Raw genomic sequence first — 20,007 nt, 5'->3', positions numbered from 1 at the left:
GTAGCTGTCCTTGCCCATTGGGCTGTCATTCTGCCTGTCTGGTGGCGCTGTGGTGGAGAGTGCATGCTGCTGAGTTTACTCAGAGGCTTCTCATCCTGAGAGTGCCAGACGAGGCTGCTCCCCCAGGAGACACTGCCTGACGCATGCGTGCATTAGTTTGACAAACAGCATTTCATTCATTCAACTGCACAACTCAAATGTGTCAAGCTTGCTATTTATATCTTTCCACCTTTTCACTCTGAACATGAGCCCCAGGACCCTCTTGCCATGAGATGAGCTCAGCTCTCATGCTGATTCTCTGCCCACACTCCATTCCTAACTCTGAAGATAATGACCCTGGGAGGCTGTGATGTCTTAAAGCCTCAAGGAATGAAGGTGGGGTGATTCCAGGTCATTTCTCCTTGAACTTGGTGATATCTTTGGGCTCTAGACCGGAATGGGCCTTAGAAAGGCATCTGGTCCAATGCCCTATGTCCCAGATGAGAGGACTGAGGCCCAGACCAGGAAGCGAATGGTCTAAGACTCTTCCAAGGTCCCCACCCGGTGAGTTAGTGGCAGAGCTGGAAAGGCCAGGTCCCGCATTTCCAGCTGGTGCTGCTATTCTATACTTCTATACCCGTGCTCCCGTCCTACCTGGATGCATCTTTGTATGTGGGCTTAACAACATTGTTGTCAGTCCATGGAGATGGCGAGTATGTTCTGAGCTGAAGGATGATGCAGAGTGGGCTGTGGAGTGTCATTCCCAGACCAAGTGCTATGGGAGGGAATGTCTGATCAGAGCCCTCCCTTCTCACGCCACCCAGTTACTGCCTGGGCCCAGGTCCCCTTGTCCTCTGCTGCAGTCTCCTTTTCCTGTCCTGGGCCTCTGCCACTCTGCCTATCAGCCTGGCAAGCATAATCAGATCAATGGGTGGTGGAGCCACTGCCCATACAGGAGCCTGTCTGCAGGCTTATGGGCCATGACTGTCCACCTAGTCCCGACATTCCCAGAAGCATCCTGAAAGGGCAGGCATAAGAGCCCCTTTCCCATCTTCCCTGGCAGGGCCCAGCTTCCCTGTGGGCTGAGACTTCCCTGGCTTTTTGTTCCAAAAGCCACAGGGCTTCTCCTCCCCCAGACTCTTGGTGCAGCCAGAGAGGAGGTGCTTGGACCTCCTCCAATACAGGGCTGGGCAGCCCATAGTGCGAGGAGTTGCTTCCTCATGCACCTCTCCTGCCCCAGACACCAAAGCTGTCAGGCAAAAACCCCTGCCTCCTCCCCGCAGACACCGATGCTGGGTCTACATGCACAGGAGCGTGCCTCGGCCTGCACCCCTACATGCACACACCCCTCTGCTTTGGCTCTGGAAGGTCTGCAGCATCCGTCCTAGAGCCCTCCCTTGGATGAGTCTAAGAGCCCTAACCTGGGAAAAGGCTGAAATTAATACATCAGAGAAAGAACTAAGTTTCTAGAGGGGGTAGGCCTAGGGGCAAGGAGTGCCGTTCCTCTCACTCCAGTCTGTGTCTAAGTGGCCGACCACCTTTCCCATGGGGCACCCTCTGTTTTTCTCCCCCATGTCCATCCACCTAGACCTTGAAGATGTCTTGGAAGTGAGGCCGACAGGTGGCCAGACCAGGGCCACCCCTAGTCATTCTGGTTTCTTTCAAGCTTCCCTTAGGAGAGGTCTGTTTGGTCTGTTCTTTTCAGACCTAGATCCCCTGTCCCCTCAACAGCCTGGCATGCTACAGATCTCTTCTCCCCCTCTTCCACTGGCTGGGCCATCGCTGCCCAGTGGCTGCACTTAGCTTAGCTGCCTGGAACCAGAGGAGGAATTCCCACAAATCCCATAGCACGGTCCTCATGCCCCTGCACATGGGATGGAGGGCCCTGGGAAGGAGTGTGCATTCGAATAAGACCTGCAAGTGGGGTGAGGAGCCTGGCAATTCCCCTCCTCCAGTTGGCAAACAGTGACTTCCACTTCCTGCACAAACTCAGCGCAGCCCCAGAGAGCTGCCTCCCTCACACCATCTCCCAACGCACGGCTGTCCCATGAATACAGTTAGGCTGTATTCATGGGACAGCACTGTGGGGAGTGGGCTAATAGCTTTCCATCTTCTAACACAGCCCCGGCTCTGGCTCGCTGCCCTCCCCTGACAGCTGTCTTTGCCCGACACTGCTGTTAGAAGTGAGAACGCGCTGCCCACTATAATGGCAACTCAGCTGGTTGTCTTCCCCACGTCCAGGAAGGACTGGGGGTGGGTGGGGAGCTGGGGGCAAGGCAGGGTGTGGTGTGCGTCTGCTCAGACTGCCTGGCACCATTATGGTCCCACCGCTGAGACCCAGACTCCCACTGCTCATCCTGAGCTGCCTCCTGCCCAGGAACTGGGCTAACCTCTGAAGTGCAGCCAGCACCACCTGGTCCTCACTCTGAGCCTTTCCAGCCAAGGGAAGGGACTTGGTGCCTGAACAGACGCTGGCTCAGAGAGCAGCCCCGCACCTCCTCAGGAGCGCAGCAGACATCCTGACTGGGTGGCTGTTCCCAGCGGCCCGTGCAGCTTTACTCGGCAGCCTCCCAGCTCTCTCTGCACAAGGGGAGCTTAGGGCCAGGGCCTGTGGGCCTCAGAAGGGGCTGGGCATGATCCTCTGAGCCTTGCTGTCTTCTCTTGTTTGCTGGCATCACCTGCTTACCTGTGTGCCCCACCCCCACCACCACCACTCTTGCGCACCTGTGCTTGCTAAGCCCAAAGCAATAACGTCTTTTTATAGATCAACAAGATAGCTCAGCGAAACACACCAAGACAGACAAGCAGAGAGGTTGGGGAGAGGTTTGTTCCTTTAAAAGCCTTGCTTTTTGTCAAGGCGAGAGTGTTTCCCTGAAGAGTCACAGGTCCTGGGAGATCAAAGCTGGGCCAGCCCTTCTTGATGGACAGACTGAGGCCCAGGTCACAAAACCACACAGTGACACACTTGGGACTAGAACCATCCCATGTGGTCCCACAAGCAGTGGCTCTGCCTCACCATGGGGTGGCCATCCTCTGTCCACTTCCACCACAGACAGGGACCCAGTCTCATGGAAAAGACCTGGACCAGGAGCCCAAAAGCATGGGCTCCACTCCCTGCCCTGCCCTGCCCTGCCCTGACTTGCAACCTCACCTTAGAGAAGGTGCTTGTCCTCTCTAGGCTTCTGTTTCCCTTCTGTAAAGCAGACTGGACAGGGGAGGGTGAAGTGGGGGCTGGACTGGGTGGTCTCCTGGATCCCATCCTCTCTGAGCTGTGTAGGGCATGTGTTGGCAGGAGGCCGGCTGCCCTGTCCCACCCCACCTGAGGTTCTCTGTCTCTCTTTGGCCAGTGATGAGGACAATAAGCCCCTGCAGGGCAGTCAGACATCTCTGGACGGCACCATCAAGCAGCAGGAGAGTGACGACAGCCTGGTGGACTACGGCGAGGGTGGCGAGGGCCAGTTCAACGAAGACGGCTCCTTCATCGGCCAGTACACGGTCAAAAAGGACAAGGAGGAAACAGAGGGCAACGAAAGCTCAGAGGCCACGTCACCTGTCAATGCTATCTACTCTCTGGCCTAACGGAGCCCACCCAGGCACAGCCACCCCTTTGCAAGTGGGAGGAGGGGAGAAGGGGAGACAAGACCACTGCAGACCTACCACAAAGCCACCACCACCTTCAGTAACAAGGGTACGATATGAGGGTCTGCCAAGCTGTGAGGACCAGTAACCACCAAGCCACCCACAAGCCCCCTCCCAATGACCCCCCTTCAGCCCCGGGTGCCACCAGTGTGGGAGAGCTGGAGCCGTGGCTGAGCTCAGCTGGAGGGAGCCTGGCCCCTCGCCCGGTCTCGCAGCCACCCCGAGCGTTCCACCACACTGTCCGCCCTTGGCCTCGGCACACGCTCACCATTTCTGTTGGTTATGGGACTTCTCATTGTCTTAATTTCGCTTTGTGCATCTTCCCCTCCAGACCCAATGTCTCCGTTTTCTTTTCCTTTTGAAAAAGAGTCCCTGGAAAAGAAAGAATAAGTGGATTCTCCCCCAGGAGACCGTAAAGATAGGCAAAAAGGATTGAATCCGTACCAGAACACGTAGACAGGCTGTAGTATTCAAACCACCTCTGGGCCAGTGCATTTCCGAAGGATGCCTTTCTCGCCATATACCTCCCCGGCCCCCAACCCCTCTGCCTCGGCCTTGTCAGTTGCTGAGCTGGGCTTGGCTCCTTTCTGGAAAATGACAGTATTTTTGGCAGGGAGAAGGTGTGCAGGCCTCCTTGCTGCTCTCTGATTCGGTTGGGAGGTGTGTTTACCTCTTGCTCCTCATTCCTCCCTTGCCCTTTTCTCTGGAGTATCTAAGATGTGAGCTGCACTGACTCTGAAGACGTTTGAGGAACAGGAGTGGGCACTGATAGAAAGGACTTCAACGCCAGTGACTGTGTACCTCAAGCAGAAGAAAATCAGGTGTCTGGTCTTGGGGGCACTGTGCTCACCTCTAGAGAGAAGAAAAAGGCTGGGTTTGGACTTCCTGCCTCCCCACTGGTGAAACCCAGGATGTAGATAGAGGGCCACACCCACTCTGTCCAGAGTAGAGGGCACCTGTCCACGCGGCCAGGGCCCACGCTGCCACCCTCGAGGAGATGGAACCCTGTGATGCAAAAGCTTTGCTGGTGTGTTTGGGGCATAAGGCACTGCTCGCCTTCCATCTCTAGCAGTTAGATATCATCATCTCAGCCAATTCTGTAGGACACTGAGGCTCTTGTTTGACGTGGTGTGTGGATGGGACTTGCCCCAAGACCGAGCAGGTCTGCCCTTTCATTGGGGTGTATACATATCAGGGGACCCTGAGGTGGCACCGTACTCAGTGCTGTGATGCCCCCACCTGGGGAGGACTCAATGCTCTTTGTATGCCTTATGCAGCGCTGATCTGTCCCTGGAGTTCCCAGGTTCCCAGCCCCTCCCTGCAAGCCTTGAAGCCTCCAGCGACGTCTATCTCCAGGAGAGCAGGGCAGCCTATGCAAGTGTTCCGGCAGGACCAGAAGCGGCCACTCAACACACGTCCTCACCAGTCACCCCAAATGGAGACACTCGCAGACCTGCAGTTCTCAGACCGAAGGTGCTGCCTTCATCCTCCCCACCTAATGCATTTTTGAAACCAAAGGTACCTAGCCTCAGAGACAGAGAAGGAGAGGGGGAGATCTTGAGTCTAAGAGGAACCCTTTAGCTGTTTCTGTAGCTGAGGTCAGTTTCAGGAGGGTGAAGCTGATCCCCAGGAATGGATCAGCTGCCATGGGCACAGCCTCCGATTTGAGCCTCCAGCTGCTAGCCAGGGGGCCTGGGCCAGACCAGGGCTCTGTCCTTCAGTGACTTTATTAAAGCAACATTTGCCACATGTTTAAGCCGCAAAGGTATTAGCAATGCTTGCATCATTAATAATCATTCAGTTGAAGGTCAAGCCCATAGACACACACTCTCTGTCTGCTGGTAAGAAACCATAGCCCAGAACTGAGCCAATAAGGTTGTTTGAACCTGAGAGTGTGTGATGGTCGTTTGGGCCAAGCCTCAGCTAGGGCTGCTGCCTGGACGCCTGAGGGGCAGCTTATCACAGTGCAAGGGGACAGGGTAAACAGCAGGGGGTGGGGTGTGAGCTTGGAGGGCCCCTCCCCTGGATTTCCTCCAACACCTGCTTGGATACTAGGCCCACTGTCCCTGAAGGGAATGTCAGGGAAGTGTGCCTGTGAGCTGAATTAAAGGACTGGCCTTTCCAGAAAACGCTTTGGATCTGAGCAGAGTAGTCAGTTTCTCAGACACTCATTCCATACTGCACCATCCATGCCAGTGTACCCATTGCACCGAAGACAGGCTCTTCGGGCAGGAAGGGACGGTGAGCAAGTCTGCCACACCACCTGGTGACGGGGAAGGGCTGCCTCCCTCGTAAGGGTCTTGGGGAGAAGTAAGCCTGCAGCCTGCCTCTGCACCTCGTTCCACTGTCCTGCCAGGCTCTGTACTGTCCTTTGTGTATGAAGAAAATGCTATTGGTCCTCTCTCAGGCTGTTCTGTGGGTGCTGAGAGCTGCCCCCCATCACCAGGCAATCACACCCCTCTGAGTAGAAGCAAATCTGAGGCTGAAGAATTAAGTTTTCCCCAAGCAAGGAAGGCAGGTGGTCAGAGAGATCAAACGCTGAGGCGTGGGGATTGCAGGATTCAGGAGGCAGCTCCATTGGGGAAGAAGAGGGTGCATTTTCCATGGAGCCCATGTCAGAGTCCACCCCAGCTCAGCAGGAAAGCAGAATTTCCTAGTACTGCCTGCCAGCTGGGTCTCCCAAGCAACTACCCCAAGACATACCAACAGTAAAGCCAGGACAGCACCATGCCATCGGCACTCCAGTCTTTCTGGCTGGGAGGAAAGTGCTGGGCATCTTACAGTAACTCTAGAAGTTCCTTTGACTAGGCTGCAATCCCACCTGTGTGCTCAGCCCTAAGCGCTGTGGTTTCCTGTGCTCTCATTTGTCCATTCATTCATTCATTCATTCATTCATTCATTCATTCAGCAAATAATCTGAAATCCAGTCTGAACTAAGTCCTGAGCTGTGGATACCATGGCATGTGAGTTAGATGTGGTCCCTGCCCTCACAGGGCTGACAGTCCTGAAATCAAGTGCTGGGACACAGTGGCCATTGAGCTGGGAGCATTCTTCCCTCTACTGCTTAAGCCACTGATGGCTACGAGCTTGAAGAGAGGGATTCTGGGGGAGAGCTTGGTCCATCTGGTCACCAAGGCTGGGCAGGACAAAGCAGTCAAGAACCACGGTGTGGCTTGAGAAACAGTCCTGCTTCCTGAGCCTCTTTGCTCTGCCTCTTGGGGCAAGCTCCTTAACCTGTCTGTATCTTTATGCCTCTGTCTCCCATTCAGTTCCTCCTTGAATACCTCTTTCTACAGAGAGGCATGGGCTCCCCTGAAGGATTGTCGAGGCCAGGGTTTGGGAAGTACACTGCCACGGGTCAGAGGACAGCTGCCTCCCACCTTGCCTGGGTGATGGTGAATGGGACTCATCTTTCCCTGCCTTGCTTTTGAGGAGATGGTTGAATTTAAGCTAACAGGAAAGCCAAACCAGCACCCTCCTTTGTGCTCTGAGAGGTTGGAGACATCTGGTCCACCCTGTCGCCCCTGCCCCGGCAAGCCCTGAAGTCGGGAGAAGTGACCACAGGTCTGAAAATCAGCCAGTGCCAACATTGCTTGCCCTGCAAGGTGCAACTGAGCCCACATTCATAGTTTCCCTGACCACAGCCTTGGGAAGAGGGTGGAAACCCCCGAGGATGTGTGGGTTTCCCAGCTAAGGGACAAGCTCCCCTGCCACACCCAGTGCCCATGCATGCTCGCATACATACAGCAGACCACAGCCCTGTTGCCAAGCAGTGCTTCCAAGGGACAGCGATCCAGATTCCAACATTGTCTTGGAGAGGGTTAGTCCACATCTGAGTTGTGTGAGATGAGATGCAAAGGGCTCTGTGTGGGTGAGGAACGCAACTTAGAGAAGCGGGAGAGGCCACCAGGGTTGGGCCCTGTTTAGGTAATTCCTGTTGGCAACACCTAGAGAGAGCATCTGAGCTGAAGGAGTGGGAAACTTTGCCCCAGCAATGGCACGGGCAGCGGGCTCTTTCTGGCGCCCTGTGCTGGAGCAGGGCCAAGTCTTAGGGCATCACAAACAGCCCATTTGATGGAGGGAGCAGGGACATAGCACATTTTTGTCTGTCTTTGTGAGGCTGCTTTGCTAACTCTCTGAGGAGAGGAAGCCTCTCAGGCTTTCCATCAGCTGGGGCTAGTGCCAGAGAATCCCTTCTCAGTGGCCAGCAGGTTCCTGGGAGGCCAGCACAAGGCACCGCTCCCCGCTCATGACACCTTGGTGCAGAGTGACCTCCTGCCCAGTCACCACTCCGGCCAGCCCCAGCCAAACACACAAAAGCCCATGGTTGCGGTTGCATCTACCCCATTAGTTGGCAAAGGATCCTGCTTGAGCTCTGCGTGGTGGCCAAGGAGTAGCATGGAGGAGGGCCCTGATTTTAAAAAGGAAGAATAGAGAGGCCTCAAAACAATGAAACCAAGAGCTTGATATGTCAAGAGGAGACCAAGGCCCTGGGAGGCATAGGCAAGCCGGGCAGAGTCAGACCAGCGCCCTCCCTTGACTGTCTCCTAGCATTCCCCTCCCTTAACCTAGACAGGGGCTACCCCATGTGAGTTCAAGCCAGACTTTGTGGCTGTCCCCAGCCTGCACAGCCCAAGCCCAGGGAAGTGTCCTTTCTTTCCCTTCCTTACTAATAATGGGCCTTCCTGAGACACATTCAGAGAAGGATCAGAGAGAAAGGAGAACCATCCAGGAGAGCCACAAGCGCCCACCAAACAGTGTCTCAAGCCTCACCTGAAGCTGCTGTTCCTCCTATCAGCATACTAGTATTAAATGAGTGTTCCATCATGAGGAGAATGGAAATAGGTACAAAGGCATCTAGCTTAGGACAGAATCGGATTTCAGCATGTTAAGGAATCCCAGAGCTGATCTCATTGAAATGATTTATCGTACAGACAAGGATATGCAAATCCACAGAAGTGAAGGGATTTTTGCTCAAGATCACATAGCTGGTAAACTAAGATAAGGTCAGGGCTTGAACTTGGGCCTTCTGACTCCTTGTCCAGTGTTCTTTCATCTCACCACAGCTGCCTCCTTTGAAACAGAGGTATTAAGATCTGTCCTTCTGGTTCACCCTCTCATACCTCTTTACTGCCTCTCCCACACCCCCCCACATGCCTCCCAAAATGAAAGACAAACAGGATTGTTTCTGAGACCAAGATCAGTCTGTCTGTGATCAGCCTGTGTGTGGTTCACCCAGCCGTGCAATTAAGGGCAGACCTGGGCCAGTGGAATAGAACAGCTGATTGGTGTTTGTTACTGTGAACCCTAGACCGTACCCCATAGAATGGTGTCTCTTGCTTTGTAACACATCAGGCCTTCAGCGTGCTGTATTCCTCAGAAGTGAGGGCAACTCTGTCCATTCTGCCCATGGCCACAGGTGCAGAGAGAGGTAGCAGGGCCCATGCAAGCTGCCACCCTGGGATTTGCTGGGCTGGAGTTCAACAGATGTAAAGACTTCGGTGAAGCAATAAACACAAAACTCTGGGAGAAGATATCCAGAATTTTGTACATTACTCTGTTTCTTTTTCAAAAATGAGGCAGATCAGATGCCCCTGAGCTGCCCCTTTTTTTCTGATTCCCAACTGCAATGTCCTCAGTCAGTGTTGTCCCTCTGCCTGGCTCCCCAACTCTTTGCCAACCTCTTCACACTCCCCTTGAGCTGAGCATCAGTCGCCTGTGACGTGGCCACCTTCTGTCCTGCTCCCACTCCCGACCCATGCTGGACCCCGGAGGACCTCCTGCCCCGCCCCCACCACACACCCATATCCCCCACCATTCCAATTTGTTCTTTCCCGTGGGGAATTTTTTTTCCCAGCGTCTCCATCCCTTCCTACATATCCACACACACACAAATTGGTCTGATCTTTTTTCCATTGGTTAAACATTTAACTCCATGCCAGACCTTGGTTTAACCCCTCTCACATCATGTTCGTTCCTTTTTTGCGAGTTATTTTGCATTAACCAACTTTGTCAGTGACAGATGCGTATCTGAGGGTGTCACGCACGACCTTCAGCAGGGAAGACTTCTGGGCCGTGGAGGACCGTCTAATACATGGACTTATAAACTGACTGCATGAGCAATGAAAAGGCCAAATTATTCTGAATTTTTTTTGAATCACTGTAAAAAAACTGATTTCTTTTGTATAGAGAACACTAAACGTATAATAAAAGTTGTTCAAAATGGACTCTTGCCATGTGATTTGCTCATTTTCTTGATTTGTTCTTGTTAGTGGATAGGAGAGGGGTGTCAAAGGGCTGATGGCAAAAGTGGATCAAAGGGTTTTTCATGGGTGCCAGACAGCACACTCTTCCAGAATTCTACCATACCATCCCCCTTCTAGAAGTTGTCCTTATTCTCGAAGACTCACTTGCACAATTTGTGTTTTAAACATAGTGTGACTGGTATAGGAATGTGTAATGTGTACAGTCATGGAGACACCCTCTGATTCAATGTGATGTGTGTGCACATCCACCATTGAAAAAGTGCCATGCTAGGGAAGTCGGGAGAATGGGAGAAATTTGCCATGGTGCCCCATCTCCTAGCCCCCTCCTCTTTCTGCCGCTTGCCCTTAGGTCGAACATCAGCGTATGCCCAGCATTGTGCCTGGCACAAGGTAGACATTTCATATTGTTGAAAGAATAAATAAAACTGCTTACTACAAACCAAAAATCCCTCTCAGTAGTCTCAAAGGAATCTTGATCAACAACCAAATAGGGGCCAGGCACGGTGGCTCACGCTTGTAATCCCAACAATTTGGGAGGCCGAGGTGGGTGGATCATTTGAGCTCAGAAGTTTGAGACCAGCCTGACCAACATGGTGAAACCCCGTCTCTACTAAAAATACAAAAAAAAAAAAAAAATTAGCTGGGTGATGTGGCGCATGCCTGTAGTCCCAGCTACTCGGGAGGCTGAGGCAGGAGAATCGCTTGAACCTGAGAGGCGGAGCTTGCAGTGAGCCGAGATCGTGACACTACACTCCAGCCTGGGCAACAGAGCAAGACTCCGTCTCAAAAAAAAAGGAAGGGAAAAGAGACAGAGGGGGCCGTGTTGATTGTTGAGAGGCAGTGCTCGCGGCTTTCACCATGTCCCCTGGATACTGCCATAACATGTCTGTAGCTGTGCTGGTTCTCACTGAGGAGTGGCCAAAGAGCCTCACCCAGACAGGATAAGACATGAGGGATCCCCAGACATTGTAACCCCCCTCCCTTTCCTTGGGGTGGTGTGGGGGTTGGAGTGAGCACTGAGAGGTGGTTCTGCTCTTGTAGAAAGTTAACGGATAGTTTCTAGGCATAGGCTCTAATGGGGAATGAGGGCAAATGAATTCCCATGAAATTGCAGACCAAGTCTCTTGGACAAGGAACCACCGAGTAACTGTCCGACCCACCTGTGTTTACTCTCCCTTCAAAGTCCTCAGAACAGACAGGGTGGGTGCAAAAAAGAAAAAAAATGTCCCCAGAACAAATCATTGACTTGAGGGATTATTGCTTCATTAGGCTAAAATGGGACCTTATTTCCAGGTCTGGCTCTTCCTGAAATGTTGGGTAACTCGGGGAAGTCACACACCTCTGAACCTCCCTATTTACTCCTTGGAATATGAGAAAGATCCTTTCTCTCTCTCTCTCTCTCTCTCTCTTTTGTTTCTGAGGGGTTTTGTTTGTTTGTTTTGAAATGGGGTCTTGCTCTGTCACCCAGGCTGGAGTGCAGTGGTGTAATCACGGCTCACTGCAGCCTCGATCTCCCAGGCTCAAGCTATCCTCCCACCTCAGCCTCCCAAGTAGCTGGGATTACAGGCACCCGCCACCGTGCCCAGCTAATTTTTTTTGTATTTTTTCTAGAGACAGGGTCTCACTATGTTGTCTAGGCTGGTCTTGAACTCGTGGGCTCAAGTGATCCACCCTGCCTCAGCCTGCTAAAGTGCTGGGATTACAGGCCTGAACCACCACGCCTGGCAGGAAGATTCTTTCTCATCCTTCTCAAGTTCACATGCTGTCTTTGAAATTTGTCCCTCACGTCCATATGCACTGTCTCACCCTTAGTCCAAGCCCTCGTGGCCTGAATTGAGCGTTCCTGCCTCCTGTGTTGCCTACTCCCTCATGAAACTGTAGCCAGAGGGAGCTTCTAAAATACAAATCTGATCATGTCATTCTTTTACTTGAAACCTTCATTCGCTACATTAGATAAAATCTAAACTCCATCGTTTGGTATGTTAGACCTTTAGTGATCCGACCCTCACCTCTCCATCCTCATTTTTCACCACTCCCCACAAGTACCCCAAACTCTAGCCATTCCAACTATTTCCAGCTTTCCCTGACAGCAAAAAAATTCTCACACTCCCCAGGGTTTTCAATTCAATTCAAAAGTATGTTTTAACAACCTACTCTGTGCCAATTAACAGCATAAGATAAGTAGAAAGCCCAGACTGTCATGAGAGAAAGTCAAGTAAACAAAAGCGACATTAGAGTGTCTTGGGCAAAGGGCTCAATAAATATGGGCTCAGTGGATAAATTATGGCCCAAAGGTGGGTCTGTCTGACACACTCTTCTCTTGACCTTCCACACCACCCCCCAATCCTTCTGCGTTCCTCCTCCTCTTCTTCTCCTTCCTGTTTCCCATTCCAAGCCCCTCTAGCCCCTTTTCTCCTTATAGGCCATTCCTCTGAGACTCCTTGAAGGCAGCTCAGGGAACACTGTCTGCCCTAACAGCCCTGCACGCACACACACACGCGCGCACACACACACGCGCACACGCGCACGCATACACACACATGCACATGTACACACATGCAAACACGCACACACACATGCTGAATGCACATGCACGCACGTACATTCACGCACACGTGCACACACATGCACACACACACACGCACACGGGCACACACGCGCACACACACACACATTTGCAGTCTGGTTCAGACCCCTTCACTGTGCCCCTAGAGCACCTATTTTATGTCTAATGGAGTCTGGGATACAACATTCATTGTCTTTTTCTTTTTTTTTTTTTTTAAGAGATAAGGTCTCAGTCTGTCACCCAGGGCTGGAGTGCAGTGGTGCTATTATAGCTCTCTGCAGCCTCAAACTCCTCAGCTCAAGCAATCCTTCCATCTCAGCCTCCCACGTAGCTGGAACTACAGGCACTGCCACTTATGCCAGCTAATTTATTTTATTTTCTATAGAGATGGGGTATCACTATGTTGCCCAGGCTGGTCTTGAATACCCGGCCTCAAGCGATCCTGCCACCTCAGCCTTCCAAAGCACTGAGATTACAGATGTGAGTCACTGCACCCAGCCTCATTGTCTTTCTTTCACTAAACTATGAATGAACATCCTGAGTACAAAAGACCAGTTTTTCACCTGCATCCCACAATTAAGTGCTTGGCACATGGCAAGTGCCAAGTGCAGGACAAAATGAATTAATATGAATAAATGAATGAGACAACATTCCTTTGAAAAATAGTGGCCAGGTGAATTCGAGCTTTTCATATCATCCTCTTTGGATATTGGATTCTTGGATATGATATTTGGGGGCAACCCACCGGCTCGGTTTCTAGAATAGGCACCTCCACTCAACGGAACAGAAGTGGAGAGATGAGGCGAGAGTGTTGTTTGAAGAAAGCCAGCCTCAATGCAACTGAGGCCAGACAAAGCGCTTGCCCGTCTTCAGAGCCCCAGGGACCCACCAGAATATCTGTCATCCCTCAGTCTCCTGAAGGCTGCACCTCCCAGCCCATTAGAAATGCTAATCTCCAGCTTGGAGTGGGATTAACAGGCCCAGTGGGGAGGGCACAAGCCATCTTCCCATCTTTATTAAGAGTGAAGGCTGTTCCCCATCTTGCCCAGCTGCCCACAAAGGGCTGGAATCTGGGAATTCATTACAGCCTTTCTCATCAAGGAGGCCTCTCCTGTCCAACATTATTTTAGGTGGAGAAAGGCGGGGGAGGGGGACCCATTTCAGCATCCCCCTCCCCACTTAACGCATCAGAGCCCATTTGTTTGATGTCAGTTCCTGCTGGAGCACCGACCAGGCAGTGGGCCTCAGAGCAATTTGGAGCCACAGCTGCGGCCTGACAGCCCAGCCCCCAGCCCCCAGCCCCCAACCCTCACTCCTACTCCCACCCCAGAATTTGCTGCTGATTAGCCCCAGCCACACACACACCCCAACACCCCCCCCACCACCAGCAAGAAGCATGGCTTTGTGTAGACCTGGGACTCGGTTGAGTCTGATAAGGTCTGCACACAGACCCTCCGCCCTGGCCAGGGCTCACTGGAAACTCACCTCACCCACACTGAAACCAAACAGGAGTTCTGACTGCTCAGCTTCGCGCAGAGACCACTGCAGAGAGCGAGAAGCTAGAGGACCAGGGATTCTTCCACACTGAAACAAACACACACAAGGACATCTCCTGTGCTTAAAACCCCAACTACCCTCTCAAAAGGCTGAATCCTAGTAAACAAAGGGTCCAGGCTTGATCTGGGTAGAGAGGTTGCAGATAGCATCTGGGGAGAGCTTTGCATAATAGAGAGGGGGAGATTTTGGACCTACAGGGCAATCCAGGGGGCAACAAGTGAGGAGCAAGAAACAGCAGAAAGGAGATTAGAGGAGTGGTTCTCAAAGGGTGGTCCCTAGACCGGCAGTATCAGAACCACCTGGGAACTTGTAGCAGTATCAGAACCACCTGGGAACTTGTAGCAGTATCAGAACCACCTGGGAACTTGTAGCAATTCATATTCTTAGCTGGGTACAGTGGCTCACGCCTGTAATCCTAGCACTTTGGGAGGCTGAGGCAGGTGGATCACTTGAGGCCAGGAATTCAAGACCAGCTTGGCCAACATGGTGAAACCCCATCTCTACTAAAAAACACATTCTTGGGCCTCACCCCAGATCTACTGTATCAGAAACTCTGGGATTTGTGTTCTCACAAACCCTCCAGGTGATGCTGATGCAGGCATCATGCTTGAGGTCCCTAGATGAGAGGGACACACTGAAAAAGCTGTGTATGCCTGGATGTGACCCTTCTTCATGTCCCCCGAATTGGCAATCAAGCCTACTATATTTGTGAATTTGCTTCTTGGGAATGGATGTTTTATGCAAGCTAGCAAAGTTGCTGGATTTTACATCCAAATTGATGCAGGGCACACAGACTGCAGAAGAATAGAGGGGTCAGAGCATGAACCCCCAGGAATTAGCAAAAATTGTGAGGGGGGCTTGGACTTTCACAGTCCATGGAACTGGCAGGGAACTGAGCTGTTTATACATTACTGTCAAAGAGGCAAGAAGGCACCAGATGGTATTTGGGTCACAACACATTTACATTTAAGTGACTTAAGAGGAGAAGGGGAACGAATATTGTTGAAACCAACTGCGTGAGGCACAGTGATGTGCACTTCATGCAAATGCTTTCTTTTAGCCTGTACACCAGTCTTTTGACGTAGGTAGCTTTACATCCTGTTTTGCATGAGGAAATTGTGACTCCAAATAGCAGAATAATTTTTTTTTTTTTTTGAGACTCAGTCTCACTCTGTCGCCCAGGCTGGAGTTCAGTGGCATGATCTCAGCTTACTCCAACCTCCGCCTTCCTGTTTCCAGCGATTCTCCTGCCTCAGCCTCCCAAGTAGCTGGGATTACAGGCACCCACCACCATGCCCAGCTAATTTTTGTACTTTTAGTAGAGATGGGGTTTCACCATGTTGGCCAGGCTGGTCTCGAACTCCTGACCTCAAGTGATCCACCCGTCTCAGCCTCCCAAAGTGCTGGGATTACAGGCGTGAGCCACTACACTCAGCCCAAATAGCAGAATAATTTGCCAAAGGTAAATGACAAAGCCAGAACTAGCTGCCAGTTTGGTCTGACTGAAAAACCTCCGCTTTCACTACTGTGCTTGGGGTATGAATTGGCCTCCCTGTGAAGAATCAGCCCTGGCGCCTGTGCCTCAAAGGCATCATGCCAGAGCAGCCCCTGCCAACTCTCCAACATGTCCCCGCAACCATTCGCCCCCCTCCTCCGCTCTGGGTAGCAGGATGTGCAGGCTCCTGAATGCCCCAGGGGAGCCCAGGAGAAGGTTGTGGGTGCCATGCAGCTCGTGGTCACATGATGAGGGGGCAGCGAATTACAGGTGCTCAGCTTTCTCCAAATGTGCCCTAAGTACCAAGTAAGAGCCAGGACTCTGTAGACAGGTCAGGCACTAGCTGTGTGACCTCAGGCAACTGACTGAACCTCTCTTTGCCTGAGTTTCCTCATCTACAAAATAAGGGTTGTCATTGTAGCTACTTTGTAGGTTGTTGTAAGGATCAAATCAATTGAAATGTGAAAAGTGTCTGAGGCATAGGAAGCACTATATAATAATGTATTACATTTAAATAAACGAATGAATCACTTCACGCTTTCCCCTCTGCTGTCTACCCAAATGTTCTTCCAGACTCGACACCCTCCTTCAAAAACCCTCCCCATCCTTCAAAGCCAGGCTCAAATCCATTTCTCATAATCCCCTTGGCCCACAGGGCTGTCTCTCTCGAGAGCTTTTCTCAACCTTCTTGCTCCTCCAGCAGGGACTTGTCTGACATTGCAGGGACGTTCTCCTGTATCTGGCCAGGCTGCAAACCTGTGGAGGGCAAGGCCAGTACTTCATGCCTCTTGTACCTTTGTGGCCCCCAGTCCTGTGCCTCACACATAGTGTGTGGGGGTCCATAAATACATGTTGACTGATCCTTGGGACCCAGCAGTCCCTGCAGGGTAACCAGATCCTATTTGTATTCAAGCTGTCTGCATTAATGTATTTATTGCCCAGCTAGTGGTTTGTCCATGGAGTATTGGGGTTAGGGGCGAGGAGGGGGCAGGCAATATTTCTCTTCCTAAAAGCAATTTTACCAGGTTCCAAGTGGCTGGATGTAAGGGCCAGTGATGAGTGTTGAGAGCTGGGGTTCACTCTACAGCCCCATTAATTAACTTTCCCCAAGTCCCTAAGTGCTCTTGCCTCCCGTTAAAGGCCAGCAACCCACCGTCATTCATCAGAAAGGACAGTCCATCCTTCACTTCCCTCCCTCCTGCTCCTTCTAGCTCCAGCCTGGCTGTTAGGACACAGCATGACCCTCAACTCACCCGACAACCCATGTGGCAGAAGAGGATAAGGCTGGATGTCCAAAGGCCTGGGTTTGCCCCAAGAGAGAATGACCCCAGGACAGGACTCAGCCAATGTCCTTTCCACAAGCCCCACAGCACTGGTCCCCATGGACGTGGATGCAGTTACCTCTCTGGGGTCATTTTACACCAAGATATAGGAGCCTGACTCTCAAGCTTAGAGCTTCTTTCAGGCCATAGGCATTCGGGGTTCCTTCCTTCTCAACACTGACAACACCCCTCTTCAGGGAAGGATGGTCTGGCAAAGACCGACATCAATGCAGTCAGCCCTAAGGCCCAGAGGAGCTCACGTCTTCCATCCTTCTCCCTACCGAGTCCCAGCAACAATCTCCATGAAAAGCAAAAAACACATAGAAAATCTTTCCTTCCAAATTACTGCATCAACCTCCTTCCCAGGTTTTCTGCAGGGCGTGCCCTGGTGTGGCCGGCATGGGTGAGGCCACCGGCTGACTGCGGGGGATGTGCACAGGGCCCACCCAGGACCCCAGGAGAGCCCCCAGTCCCCTCTCAATTATGTGCCTGTGGTTCAGACCCATGGAATGTCAGGGCTGGAGGGAGCCCAGGTCCACTCCCCTTGTCTTACAGATTCCACACATCAAGCGCTAAATCCAAAACTGGCTCCCACACCGCACAGCAAATGTACCACCCCACCTTCCACATGAGCTAATGCGTCCTCAGAGAAAGCAGACTCACATTTCAAATGACAGCCACCAGACCGCATCTGAAAGAGCTGAGGGCTTTTCTGGGAGGAAAAAATACACAAACTTAGAAATAGACTCATTCCAAAGCCAAATAGCAATCATCTGGGATTTTCGGCTGCCCCAGACCCTCCACAGCCCACGATCCTCCTATGAAAGCAGGCAGCTAGGGCTATGGCCAGTTTGGGAAAGTTGAAGGCAGGCACAGGCAAGATGGTAAATCTCAGGCAGCTCATCCCATGCTAAGCTGAAGAATTTGTAGGTGTGACTTTGGTTCCCAGAAGCAGACAGACTCCAGACCAGGGCCTCTACACCCCCTTTCTTCCCTCTCCCTAACCCCGACGTGCACCTCCTTCCATTTACCATTCTCCAGCCCCTCCTCAGAGCCCTCAGACCACTCTCGCAGGTCCATCAGTGGCTTTTAAGTGAGCCCCCAGCTTTCATCCTATTAGTGAGCCTAGGAGTAATTACGACTTCATTAGCCAAATAGGTTCTTGGTTCAGAGACTCCCTACTACAAAACAAAACACACACCCGCTCCCCTCCATCTGAAGTCTGTCCCCAGAGGCCTGCAGCTAACAATGCAGCGGCTTCAGGGAAAGCCAGCAGGAAGGGGGGGAAGGAGAGAGGGGAGGCCGGCCATGGAAAGGAGGCCCCCGCCCTCCTCCAGGGCGCATCTGTCAGCTGGTCCCGGAGAGACCTGTGACAGGGAGAGGGATGACACTCCAGCAAATGAGGCCGTGACCCCTCCGAGCTGTCTGCTGTCCCTTGCCCTCTGGCCTTGCTCACCCCTCCAGTTATGGGCTTAACCCATGGCCAGTGCACTTCGCAGACGGGCGGGCAGCCTCCTCAGCTGAAGGGTCTCTGGGCTAATGTCCAGGGCCTCCAGAGGGCAGGGTAGTCCTGGCTCCCCTGCCCCATCTCCCACCCTATACTTCAGCTGCTGCAGCTCCAGAAGCAAGGAAGCCGTGGGTCTGCCAGAAAGGACAAAGCTGTGCCCCCAACCTCCCTGGCCAGGGGAACTTTAACCAGCCCACGGCCACCAGACCAGGCAGGCAGGTCCTGGGAAAAATGCCACAACCCCCAGCCTCTTATCTGTCATCCCACACCTCAGCATTAGAAAGAGTTTTCTTTGAGTCTGTATGAGTTCTGCATTGCAATTAAAACCATCCACACTTGGGCAATCGCGTATCCTCCTTCTCTTTTCCTATTCTTTTAATGGATTTTAGGAGCATGGAGTCTAATCCTCCTGCCTCTAAGTGGGACCCAGCTAGCCTAGTCTATGCCAAATCTTCCTGAGTTTCTCTAGCCAAACAATGCTAATCACAACGTCCCGCCTCTCCGCCAGGTCAGGTAAGCATCCAGGATGAGGCCACACCCGCTCCCATCACTCTTTTTGTTTTTGAGACAGAGTCTCACTCTGTCACCCAGGCTGGGGTGCAGTGGCACGATCTCAGCTCACTGCAAGCTCCGTCTCCTGGGTTCACGCCATTCTCCTGCCTCAGCGTCCTGAGTAGCTGGGACTACAGGTACCCGCCACCACGCCGGCTAATTTTTTGTATTATTTACTAGAGACGGGGTTCCACCGTGTTAGCTAGGATGGTCTCGATCTCCTGACCTCATGATCTGCCCACCTCGGCCTCCCAAAGTGCTAGGATTACAGGCGTGAGCCACCGTGCCCAGCCTCCATCACTCCCATTGCCCACTCTCCGCTAGGAGAAGGGGCAGGCTCCCTGCAGACCCTACAGCACGTGCCTCTTTGTCCATGCAGCTTCCAAAGAGAACTGGCTGCTTCTTCTGGGGGCTTTGCAAGTGACAGCTGATGAATTCTCATTCCTGCTGAGGGCCCCGCTGCTTGGGTCCTCCACCGGCAAGATGCCATCTGCTGAGGCTGGACCCAGAGGCAGAGGGATAGATGAGATGACCTCTAGATAGCCTTGCCATTTACAAGACTCCAAGCTATGTACAGCCTTGACCCTGGCTCTGGCTCTAACTTGACCCCATTCTGTCCTCAGGTCCAACGACTCAGCCTCCATCTTCCCCCCCGCCCACCACCCCAATCTACAACCAGCCCAGAGGCCAGGCAAGAGGATCCCTGCTCCTTGCCCTTCAAGGAAAAGGAGTCCTCAGAGGCCGGCCCAGCTGTACACACTGCGCCCCTGCTTGTGTTCCCTGAAAGCAACCGTCCTTTTGTTAATTCTGCCATTTCCCAAAGTGCCAGGAGCATCTCATCTGACAGCCACAGCATCTGTTCTTCTCACTCTCCAGAAGGTTGGGTGGGAGCCGTGCCAGCTTTTCTCCAAGGCTCTCCCAGCCTCACGTTCCTTCCACCTGAGTTGGACACCCTGCTCACCTGGTCCCCTGGGGGCACCTCCAGTTCCCTCTCTGCATCCCTGGCCCCTGGCACCTCTTCCTATGGCCACAGTTGGCAGCCTCGATAACCATCTCCCCTCCCAGGATCAAGCTCGCCTGGCCAAGCAGATGGGCACCTATCCTCTTCCTTAGGGGACTGCAGG

At 52.5% G+C, this 20,007-nt stretch overlaps 1 protein-coding gene across 15 annotated transcripts in view; it reads left to right on the top strand.

The window, feature by feature from the left end:
* Positions 1-9,845, top strand: part of NFASC (neurofascin) — a 192,079-nt gene extending 182,234 nt beyond the window's left edge. For all 15 annotated transcript variants that reach the window (XM_063646809.1, XM_063646834.1, XM_054466865.1 and 12 more), the window contains one exon: positions 3,327-9,845. In XM_063646809.1, the coding sequence (XP_063502879.1) occupies positions 3,327-3,558 (232 nt within the window). In that variant the 3' untranslated portion in view covers positions 3,559-9,845. The remainder of the gene's footprint in view (positions 1-3,326) is intronic.
* Positions 9,846-20,007: the final 10,162 nt, after the last annotated feature.

Source organism: Pongo pygmaeus, chromosome 1 (genome assembly GCF_028885625.2).
Source record: "Pongo pygmaeus isolate AG05252 chromosome 1, NHGRI_mPonPyg2-v2.0_pri, whole genome shotgun sequence".
In the NCBI taxonomy this organism is placed as follows: domain Eukaryota; kingdom Metazoa; phylum Chordata; class Mammalia; order Primates; family Hominidae; genus Pongo; species Pongo pygmaeus.
Note: the sequence above shows the minus strand (reverse complement) of the source record. Positions and strands in the feature narration are given on the sequence as shown.